This window comes from Coffea eugenioides, unplaced genomic scaffold (assembly GCF_003713205.1).
Source record: "Coffea eugenioides isolate CCC68of unplaced genomic scaffold, Ceug_1.0 ScVebR1_1574;HRSCAF=2447, whole genome shotgun sequence".
NCBI classification, from domain to species: Eukaryota; Viridiplantae; Streptophyta; class Magnoliopsida; order Gentianales; family Rubiaceae; genus Coffea; species Coffea eugenioides.
Genome location: NW_020861986.1, coordinates 1 through 12,293, shown reverse-complemented (window position 1 = coordinate 12,293; position 12,293 = coordinate 1). Strand labels below are relative to the sequence as shown.

Here is a 12,293-nt window from a genome sequence, read left to right as displayed (position 1 = left end):
AAATCAATTAAATCGCGCAAGACTGATATGATGAGGAACGGCTAAATTCCCCTTCTACCCAAGGGTTAACGCGAAAGCGCGATTCATAACATCTGTGAGATCTAATCGAATTTTCACTATTTCGTCCAATTTGTTGCTGTTCTTGCGTTTTCTGAATTAATTGTTCATGGGTATTTTATTAAGTGAATATCAACGGCCAGGTATTTGATTTAATTTAATAGCCTACTGTCACGTCAATTAAATTGAATCCGTAATTGTTCGTTTAGTTGACAACTAGTGACAACCACCATAATTGGCTTTATGTTGGGGGAACGCAAGATCTAATTTAAATAAACCCTCTTAGCGTGTTTATTGGTTAGGGTTGGGTTCTTCTAGTTTTAATGCAATTGGATAATTAAATTTCTACGGTCGTACCTAGGGTTGTTTTCTGGTTAGAGAAGCAATCAATGGTCGTGCCTTGACTGTCAAAAAAGTAAGGAAGAACTGGTTGTCAGAACTTCTTGATAGCTATAACCAACCTAGAGACGGATGAATGAAATATCTTTGCATCAATGATCATTTAATTGGACCGTGCCTGAAAAGTTGATCCTTTGGGTAGAATTTTATTAATTGCTATTTTTAGTAAATTGTACTTGGTAAGTTAGCTTTGAATTTTGTTTATTTTATTTTTATTTTCACCTCATTAATTATCCCCCAATTTATTCTATTGACGTGGAAAGAAACAATTTCCAACCCGTTCCCTGTAGAATCGACTCTACTTGCCATTGTATGCAATTTTAGTATATTTATAGACAATTCTGGTATATCGGATCAAGCAAACTTTTCGGAAACATGGTGAATCAAGTAACCCATTGCACACCTAGGGTCCCTGCTCCAGTACTCGGATTTGTTTTATAATTAATTGTGGTGGTGATTAGGACTTTTTAGTAATTATTATTGTACAGGTTCGGCACCTACCAGTAAGTGAAATAGATAGACTAAGTTCACTCACAGACCCAGCCAAGTTCTTCACAGCCATTCCCAGTTCTGAGACCTCTCTATCTAACCTTTTAAGATTTTCCTTAGAAGCTTTACTTCTAGTTTCTGTCATTTCCTCAGAATCGACTGCTCTAAATACCAATTGTCACAAACTCAAGCTCAATCAATGGTACTTCACTGAAATTCAGCAACGAATAAGAGAAAATGTAAAATTCAAAATAGAGAGGAAAGAGATGATCAGAGAATAAAGGAAGAGTTGAGGGAAACTTGCAGAGAAAGGAATTGATCCATTCACTCACAAGGAATCGGTTTCAATATCAGTAAAATTAATAACAAAAAGTGTAGAGCCTCTTCCTACTAATACTAGTGCCTAAAGTTACTTGTAACTAACTTGCTGACATGGACCGAATTTGAAAAAATCCACTTAATACCCCAAACACAACAAACTACAAAGAAAACGACAAAATACTACTAATTCCTACTTAATTCTGTTAACTAAGCAAAATAACATAGTTTACGTAATAACTCAACATTTTTCTGTTAATTCAACTAGTCTTGTGTGCAGGACAGAATCAACCTCACAGTAAACATCCTATGGCAAATCTGGAAGGCACGAAACAGTATGGTATTCCACTGTGAGAACAAGGAGGCAAAGCAAATTGTTGATAAAAAATAGCAAGAATGGATCGAATATGAAAATGAAACAATTGCAGGTGCAGGAAACAATGCCACTCCAGAAGTTGGCAAGCATCAGCAAGATGGTTGGGAACCACTTAAGGAGGGAGTGATTAAAATAAATACAGATGCAGCAATATCAGCCAAAATGGTAAGAACAAGTTTGAGGATCATAGCTAGGAACTGGGTGGGAAGGATTGTGAAAGTAAAAGGAATATTTTGAACGCAAGAGAGGAGAAGCAAGCAAAGAAGAAGCACTGGCTATTAGAAGTGCTCTAGTAATGGCAAAGAACGCAAGTTGTACTAATATTGAAGTCCAAACAAACTGCAAAGGTGTAGTGGACCAAATTAAGACAGGCAATGTTTAGGACAATAACGTAGAAACAGTCCTGGAGGACATTGGTAACCTTAGAAAGGATTTTGAGTGTTGCAAGTTCTCTTTTGTTCCTAGAGCTGGAAATGGGTGTAGCCATATCCTGGCGCAATTCACTGCCAAACTAGTTAAGGATATCGAATGGGAAAATAACTTCCCAACATGGTTAATAGATCGAGCAAGAAAGGATATGAAGGTAGTTACCCTTTTTTGTAATTAGTTATTGTATTATCAAGTGTTAATAGCTATAAAATGTTGACGTTTGTTGGAAAGAAGAAAAAATAACTAGTCTTGTGTCAGATATGAAGATCGAGAGTAGAGCTTTTTCTGTTGTTTCCATTCCTCAATTCCAGAAAGCACCAAGTATCTCAACTAGTACTTTAACATATCTCTCTCCAAACCCTAACCCTATCCCTAATCCTAATTCCCAATTTCCCTAATCCTGATTCTCAATTTCGATTTCATTCTATTTCTGCCGCTGCAATTACTGGTACTACTGCTAGCAATAATGATCACTCTTCTATGAGTTCCAATTTCAGCTATGAATCTGGAAGTTTAAGGGACAATATTAGCGATATTGATAAGCTGGAAAATGCTTTGAGCTTGTACAATCAGATGGTCCCGATGAGGCCTTTGCCTAGAGTTATTCAATTCAATAAACTTCTGGCCCGTATTATTAAGATGAAGCATTATCACTCAGCTATTTCCGTTTTCAGAGACATGCGTGGCAACAAGGGCATTATTCTAGTTGATGATTACACATTGGGCATGGGCATTGACTGTTACTGCCTCGTGGGTCGAGTGGATTTTGGATTTTCTCTATTTGGTGCCCTCTTGAAGCTTGGTTTTTTACCCAATGCTACCACCTTTGGCACATTACTCAAGGGGTTCTTTCGACAAAATATGGTTTTGCAGGCCCAAGAATTTGTTCGAAAAAATGATATATGAAAAACTTTGCGAAATCAATGTGGTCATCCTTGGAAGTGTAATCCATGGGCTTTGTAAGGCGGGAAACACTAGCACTGCAATTAAATTCTTTAGGATAATGGAAAATGGTTAAAATACGAATGTTAAACCCAATGCCATCATATACACGACTATTATTGACAGACTGTGCAAAGATAAAATGGTCGATCAAGCTCTGGCCCTTTTGCATGAGATGATCGAAAAGGGTGTTCTCCCGTGTGTTGTCACCTATAACTGTTTGATTCATGGCCTTTGTAAATTGGGCAAATTAAAAGATGTCAAAATGCTACTGAACTAGATGAGTCATTTTAGTATTCCTCCAAGCCATTTTACTTATTGTATTCTGATTGATGCATTTTCTAGGGAAGGATCCTTGCAAGATGCAGGAGATGTATTTGAGATCATGATTCAGAGAGGTGAAAATTCTGATACAGTTATATATAATGTCCTGATGAATGGATACTGTTTGCAGGGCCAAATGGATAAAGCAAGGAAAATTTTTGACACCGTGGTTAATAGGGGTGTGCATCCAGATATTCTAAGCCACAGTACTCTAATGAATGGGCATTTCAAGAAAAATGAAAATGATAAGGCCATGCATCTCCTCAGGGAAATTCCACAGAGAGGTTTGAGAGCTGACGTTGGTACATATAATATTGTCTTGCAGGGTTTGTTCAGGATGGCAAGGTATCGTTCTGCAAGAGAAGTATTCGTTGAGATGCAAGCTGTTTCCTTAACTCCTGATTTTCATACCTACTGTACAATGTTGGATGGCCTATGCAAATGTGGACATATTGAGGAGGCCCTGCAATTCCTGCAGAAAATGCAATTTGATGGAGTCAAACTTGATATAACTATGTACAACATCATTCTTCATGGATTGTGCAAAAGTGGGAGGTTTCAATGTGCAGGGGATCTTTTCAATAATCTTTCTTTAAAAGGAATGGAACATAACGTGTCAACATATAAAACGATGATTACTAATCTTTGTCTAAAAGGTTTGCTGGATGAAGCTAAAGAGTTTTTTGTGAAGATGTAAGAGAATAGTTGTTCGCCTAATGGGATAACATTTAGTTTTATTGCTCAAGAACTTCTTAGGAGAGGGGAATATAATGATGCACTGAGATTTCTTGAAGAAATGGCTAGAAGAGGATTTAAAATGGACTCATCAACTTTTTCTATTTTAATAGATTTGCTACAAGATAAAGAAAATTATCCTTCTTGTATGGAGATAATTGAGAAGTTTGGACCCAATGAACCGAAGTAGAAATCATAAAAGAGGATCTTTTTGTCAATTGAAACTCTTTGAAAGGTAAGTGTTTTGGACTCAAAAGATTTGGTATTTATTCCCCAAACATTTGTAAATACACACAAAAGGTTTACTTGTTACTAATATAGTCTAACTTCTGTTCTCCTTTAGATCCCTTGTTTCACTCCGATAGTATTATGTCATATCAATGCAGAGGAAATGAATGCATTTTCATGCTATTAAATCTTAAGTAAGTGATAGAGCGGTAATTGAGCACATTTTGCACTATTATTCTGTCCTAATTTTGGCTACTCATGGCGCTAAGAATTGAGAATTTGCTCATATTTGATATTTGTGTAAATTGTAGGTGGTTGGTGATAAAAATAATCTTTTGAAGCAAATTTCCAGAAGACCCTTTATTTCAGGATGTGCCCACGCTAGAAATTGTAGAGGGTTACCCAAAAGCCGGACCCGCGGGCTTGGTAACAGCAGGAGAACCAATTAAGGAACCAGGTCCACGTGGACCAGATGCGTGGGATTAGAACCCTTAGACAAAGCTTGCTCCTGATTTGGCTCCTACTGGCGGCGCTACAAAGAAGAAAACAATCCAGATTCACGAGGAATCACTACCTTAGCTTTAGTTTTCCTTTTTTCGCATCTGTCAAACATCCAAGACTTTTCCCTTGCTTTTTGGCTTTTACATTTTGACTCTTTTGCTTTTGCTTTGGATCTGTACAATTTTCGTTGGCTTTGGCATTGAACTTTCGGATTCAGTACGGACTCCAACGCAGAAACAAGCAAGACTTTTCACTTTTTCTTTCTTCGTTACTTCATCGTTCCAGATTCTTTGATGTTTGCGTGGATGAAATCAATTAAATCGCGCAAGACTGATATGATGAGGAACGGCTAAATTCCCCTTCTACCCAAGGGTTAACGCGAAAGCGCGATTCATAACATCTGTGAGATCTAATCGAATTTTCACTATTTCGTCCAATTTGTTGCTGTTCTTGCGTTTTCTGAATTAATTGTTCATGGGTATTTTATTAAGTGAATATCAACGGCCAGGTATTTGATTTAATTTAATAGCCTACTGTCACGTCAATTAAATTGAATCCGTAATTGTTCGTTTAGTTGACAACTAGTGACAACCACCATAATTGGCTTTATGTTGGGGGAACGCAAGATCTAATTTAAATAAACCCTCTTAGCGTGTTTATTGGTTAGGGTTGGGTTCTTCTAGTTTTAATGCAATTGGATAATTAAATTTCTACGGTCGTACCTAGGGTTGTTTTCTGGTTAGAGAAGCAGTCCATGGTCGTGCCTTGACTGTCAAAAAAGTAAGGAAGAACTGGTTGTCAGAACTTCTTGATAGCTATAACCAACCTAGAGACGGATGAATGAAATATCTTTGCATCAATGATCATTTAATTGGACCGTGCCTGAAAAGTTGATCCTTTGGGTAGAATTTTATTAATTGCTATTTTTAGTAAATTGTACTTGGTAAGTTAGCTTTGAATTTTGTTTATTTTATTTTTATTTTCACCTCATTAATTATCCCCCAATTTATTCTATTGACGTGGAAAGAAACAATTTCCAACCCGTTCCCTGTAGAATCGACTCTACTTGCCATTGTATGCAATTTTAGTATATTTATAGACAATTCTGGTATATCGGATCAAGCAAACTTTTCGGAAACATGGTGAATCAAGTAACCCATTGCACACCTAGGGTCCCTGCTCCAGTACTCGGATTTGTTTTATAATTAATTGTGGTGGTGATTAGGACTTTTTAGTAATTATTATTGTACAGGTTCGGCACCTACCAGTAAGTGAAATAGATAGACTAAGTTCACTCACAGACCCAGCCAAGTTCTTCACAGCCATTCCCAGTTCTGAGACCTCTCTATCTAACCTTTTAAGATTTTCCTTAGAAGCTTTACTTCTAGTTTCTGTCATTTCCTCAGAATCGACTGCTCTAAATACCATTTGTCACAAACTCAAGCTCAATCAATGGTACTTCACTGAAATTCAGCAACGAATAAGAGAAAATGTAAAATTCAAAATAGAGAGGAAAGAGATGATCAGAGAATAAAGGAAGAGTTGAGGGAAACTTGCAGAGAAAGGAATTGATCCATTCACTCACAAGGAATCGGTTTCAATATCAGTAAAATTAATAACAAAAAGTGTAGAGCCTCTTCCTACTAATACTAGTGCCTAAAGTTACTTGTAACTAACTTGCTGACATGGACCGAATTTGAAAAAATCCACTTAATACCCCAAACACAACAAACTACAAAGAAAACGACAAAATACTACTAATTCCTACTTAATTCTGTTAACTAAGCAAAATAACATAGTTTACGTAATAACTCAACATTTTTCTGTTAATTCAACTAGTCTTGTGTGCAGGACAGAATCAACCTCACAGTAAACATCCTATGGCAAATCTGGAAGGCACGAAACAGTATGGTATTCCACTGTGAGAACAAGGAGGCAAAGCAAATTGTTGATAAAAAATAGCAAGAATGGATCGAATATGAAAATGAAACAATTGCAGGTGCAGGAAACAATGCCACTCCAGAAGTTGGCAAGCATCAGCAAGATGGTTGGGAACCACTTAAGGAGGGAGTGATTAAAATAAATACAGATGCAGCAATATCAGCCAAAATGGTAAGAACAAGTTTGAGGATCATAGCTAGGAACTGGGTGGGAAGGATTGTGAAAGTAAAAGGAATATTTTGAACGCAAGAGAGGAGAAGCAAGCAAAGAAGAAGCACTGGCTATTAGAAGTGCTCTAGTAATGGCAAAGAACGCAAGTTGTACTAATATTGAAGTCCAAACAAACTGCAAAGGTGTAGTGGACCAAATTAAGACAGGCAATGTTTAGGACAATAACGTAGAAACAGTCCTGGAGGACATTGGTAACCTTAGAAAGGATTTTGAGTGTTGCAAGTTCTCTTTTGTTCCTAGAGCTGGAAATGGGTGTAGCCATATCCTGGCGCAATTCACTGCCAAACTAGTTAAGGATATCGAATGGGAAAATAACTTCCCAACATGGTTAATAGATCGAGCAAGAAAGGATATGAAGGTAGTTACCCTTTTTTGTAATTAGTTATTGTATTATCAAGTGTTAATAGCTATAAAATGTTGACGTTTGTTGGAAAGAAGAAAAAATAACTAGTCTTGTGTCAGATATGAAGATCGAGAGTAGAGCTTTTTCTGTTGTTTCCATTCCTCAATTCCAGAAAGCACCAAGTATCTCAACTAGTACTTTAACATATCTCTCTCCAAACCCTAACCCTATCCCTAATCCTAATTCCCAATTTCCCTAATCCTGATTCTCAATTTCGATTTCATTCTATTTCTGCCGCTGCAATTACTGGTACTACTGCTAGCAATAATGATCACTCTTCTATGAGTTCCAATTTCAGCTATGAATCTGGAAGTTTAAGGGACAATATTAGCGATATTGATAAGCTGGAAAATGCTTTGAGCTTGTACAATCAGATGGTCCCGATGAGGCCTTTGCCTAGAGTTATTCAATTCAATAAACTTCTGGCCCGTATTATTAAGATGAAGCATTATCACTCAGCTATTTCCGTTTTCAGAGACATGCGTGGCAACAAGGGCATTATTCTAGTTGATGATTACACATTGGGCATGGGCATTGACTGTTACTGCCTCGTGGGTCGAGTGGATTTTGGATTTTCTCTATTTGGTGCCCTCTTGAAGCTTGGTTTTTTACCCAATGCTACCACCTTTGGCACATTACTCAAGGGGTTCTTTCGACAAAATATGGTTTTGCAGGCCCAAGAATTTGTTCGAAAAAATGATATATGAAAAACTTTGCGAAATCAATGTGGTCATCCTTGGAAGTGTAATCCATGGGCTTTGTAAGGCGGGAAACACTAGCACTGCAATTAAATTCTTTAGGATAATGGAAAATGGTTAAAATACGAATGTTAAACCCAATGCCATCATATACACGACTATTATTGACAGACTGTGCAAAGATAAAATGGTCGATCAAGCTCTGGCCCTTTTGCATGAGATGATCGAAAAGGGTGTTCTCCCGTGTGTTGTCACCTATAACTGTTTGATTCATGGCCTTTGTAAATTGGGCAAATTAAAAGATGTCAAAATGCTACTGAACTAGATGAGTCATTTTAGTATTCCTCCAAGCCATTTTACTTATTGTATTCTGATTGATGCATTTTCTAGGGAAGGATCCTTGCAAGATGCAGGAGATGTATTTGAGATCATGATTCAGAGAGGTGAAAATTCTGATACAGTTATATATAATGTCCTGATGAATGGATACTGTTTGCAGGGCCAAATGGATAAAGCAAGGAAAATTTTTGACACCGTGGTTAATAGGGGTGTGCATCCAGATATTCTAAGCCACAGTACTCTAATGAATGGGCATTTCAAGAAAAATGAAAATGATAAGGCCATGCATCTCCTCAGGGAAATTCCACAGAGAGGTTTGAGAGCTGACGTTGGTACATATAATATTGTCTTGCAGGGTTTGTTCAGGATGGCAAGGTATCGTTCTGCAAGAGAAGTATTCGTTGAGATGCAAGCTGTTTCCTTAACTCCTGATTTTCATACCTACTGTACAATGTTGGATGGCCTATGCAAATGTGGACATATTGAGGAGGCCCTGCAATTCCTGCAGAAAATGCAATTTGATGGAGTCAAACTTGATATAACTATGTACAACATCAATTTCCTAAAAAATTTTTTTTATTTTTTTTTTTTAAAAATTTTATATTAATTTTTAATTTCTATTTTTTTTTTTCAATTTAAAATTCAATTTTTTTAATAACTTTTATTTATTATTTAAAATTTTTTTTATTTTAAATAATAAAAATTTTTTTTTTATTTTTTTTTTTTTATAATTTTTTTTTTTTTAATTTTTTTTTTTAAAAATTTTTCTTAAAAATTTTTTTTTTAAATAAATTTTTTTTTAATTTTTTAAAAAAATTTTAATAAAATTTATAATTAAATATTTTTTTTTTTTTTTTTTTTTTTTTCTTTTTTTTTAAAAAAAAAATTTTTTTTTTTTAAATTTAAAATGAAAAAATTTTTTTATTTTTAAAAATTTTTTTTTTTTAATTTTTTAATATTTTTTTTTTTTTAATTATAATATTTTTATTTTAATTTTTTATTTATAATTTTTTTTATTTATTTTTATTTAATTTTTTTTTAATTTTTTTTTAAAAAATTTTTTTTTTTTCTTTTATTTTATTTTATTTTATATTAATTTTAATTTTTTTCTTTTTTTTTTTTAACAAAAAAAATTTTTTTTTTTTATTTTTATTTTTTATTTATTTTAAATTTTAATTTTTTTTTTTTTCTATTAAAAAAATTCTTAAAATTTTTATTTAAAAAAAATTTATTTTTTTTTTTTTTAAAATTTTTTTTTTTTTTAAAAATTTTTTTTTTATTTTTTTTTTTTAATAATTTTTACAAAATTTTTTTCTGAGCTTTTATTTTTTCTTAATAAATTCCAGTTTTTTTTTTTAAATTTTTTTTTTTTTTTAATTCTTTTTTAAAATTTAATAAAATCAAAAAAAATTTTTTTTTTTTTTTTTAAATATTTTTTTTTCTTTTTTATTTAAAATAAAAAAAATTTTAATTTTTAATTTTTTTTTTTTTTTATTAAAAATTTTTTTTTTAAAATAAAAAATTTTTATAAATTTTATTTCTTTTTTTAAATTATTTTTTAATTTTTTAATTTTTTTTCTTTTTTTATTTTTTTTTTTTTTTTTTTTAAATTAATAATTTTAAATTTTTATTTTAATTTTTTTTTTTTTTTTTTTAATATTAATTATTTTTTATTTTTTTTTTTAATTTTTTTAATTTTTTTAAATTTTTTATTAATTTTTTTTTTTTTTTTTTTTTTTTTTTTTTTTAATTCAATTTTTTTCTCTTTTTCACCCACCTTTATATTTTTAAATTTTTTTTTATAATTTTCACATGGATTGGTGCAAAAGTGGGAGGTTTCAATGTGTCAGGGGATTCTTCAATAATCTTTCTTTGAAAGAATGGAACAATAACGCTGTCAACATATAAAAACGATTGATTACTAATCTTTGTCTATAATATGTTGACTGTGATGTGAACGCTAAAGAGTTTTTTGTGAAGATGTAAGAGAATAGTTGTTCGCCTAATGGTATAACATTTAGTTTTATTGCTCAAGAACTTCTTAGGAGAGGGGAATATAATGATGCACTGAGATTTCTTGAAGAAATGGCTAGAAGAGGATTTAAAATGGACTCATCAACTTTTTCTATTTTAATAGATTTGCTACAAGATAAAGAAAATTATCCTTCTTGTATGGAGATAATTGAGAAGTTTGGACCCAATGAACCGAAGTAGAAATCATAAAAGAGGATCTTTTTGTCAATTGAAACTCTTTGAAAGGTAAGTGTTTTGGACTCAAAAGATTTGGTATTTATTCCCCAAACATTTGTAAATACACACAAAAGGTTTACTTGTTACTAATATAGTCTAACTTCTGTTCTCCTTTAGATCCCTTGTTTCACTCCGATAGTATTATGTCATATCAATGCAGAGGAAATGAATGCATTTTCATGCTATTAAATCTTAAGTAAGTGATAGAGCGGTAATTGAGCACATTTTGCACTATTATTCTGTCCTAATTTTGGCTACTCATGGCGCTAAGAATTGAGAATTTGCTCATATTTGATATTTGTGTAAATTGTAGGTGGTTGGTGATAAAAATAATCTTTTGAAGCAAATTTCCAGAAGACCCTTTATTTCAGGATGTGCCCACGCTAGAAATTGTAGAGGGTTACCCAAAAGCCGGACCCGCGGGCTTGGTAACAGCAGGAGAACCAATTAAGGAACCAGGTCCACGTGGACCAGATGCGTGGGATTAGAACCCTTAGACAAAGCTTGCTCCTGATTTGGCTCCTACTGGCGGCGCTACAAAGAAGAAAACAATCCAGATTCACGAGGAATCACTACCTTAGCTTTAGTTTTCCTTTTTTCGCATCTGTCAAACATCCAAGACTTTTCCCTTGCTTTTTGGCTTTTACATTTTGACTCTTTTGCTTTTGCTTTGGATCTGTACAATTTTCGTTGGCTTTGGCATTGAACTTTCGGATTCAGTACGGACTCCAACGCAGAAACAAGCAAGACTTTTCACTTTTTCTTTCTTCGTTACTTCATCGTTCCAGATTCTTTGATGTTTGCGTGGATGAAATCAATTAAATCGCGCAAGACTGATATGATGAGGAACGGCTAAATTCCCCTTCTACCCAAGGGTTAACGCGAAAGCGCGATTCATAACATCTGTGAGATCTAATCGAATTTTCACTATTTCGTCCAATTTGTTGCTGTTCTTGCGTTTTCTGAATTAATTGTTCATGGGTATTTTATTAAGTGAATATCAACGGCCAGGTATTTGATTTAATTTAATAGCCTACTGTCACGTCAATTAAATTGAATCCGTAATTGTTCGTTTAGTTGACAACTAGTGACAACCACCATAATTGGCTTTATGTTGGGGGAACGCAAGATCTAATTTAAATAAACCCTCTTAGCGTGTTTATTGGTTAGGGTTGGGTTCTTCTAGTTTTAATGCAATTGGATAATTAAATTTCTACGGTCGTACCTAGGGTTGTTTTCTGGTTAGAGAAGCAGTCAATGGTCGTGCCTTGACTGTCAAAAAAGTAAGGAAGAACTGGTTGTCAGAACTTCTTGATAGCTATAACCAACCTAGAGACGGATGAATGAAATATCTTTGCATCAATGATCATTTAATTGGACCGTGCCTGAAAAGTTGATCCTTTGGGTAGAATTTTATTAATTGCTATTTTTAGTAAATTGTACTTGGTAAGTTAGCTTTGAATTTTGTTTATTTTATTTTTATTTTCACCTCATTAATTATCCCCCAATTTATTCTATTGACGTGGAAAGAAACAATTTCCAACCCGTTCCCTGTAGAATCGACTCTACTTGCCATTGTATGCAATTTTAGTATATTTATAGACAATTCTGGTATATCGGATCAAGCAAACTT

General features: G+C 33.6%; 1 protein-coding gene across 1 annotated transcript; it reads left to right on the top strand.

Annotated features, from left to right (window-relative positions):
* Positions 1-2,548: 2,548 nt before the first annotated feature.
* Positions 2,549-8,956, top strand: LOC113755560 (pentatricopeptide repeat-containing protein At1g63080, mitochondrial-like; the record flags this gene model as incomplete). Its single annotated transcript, XM_027299536.1, has 4 exons — positions 2,549-2,913; positions 3,356-4,027; positions 7,672-8,019; positions 8,462-8,956. Coding segments are annotated over exons 1-4 (1,880 nt in total), but the record flags the coding sequence as incomplete, so codon positions are not given.
* Between the last annotated feature and the right edge of the window lie 3,337 nt (positions 8,957-12,293).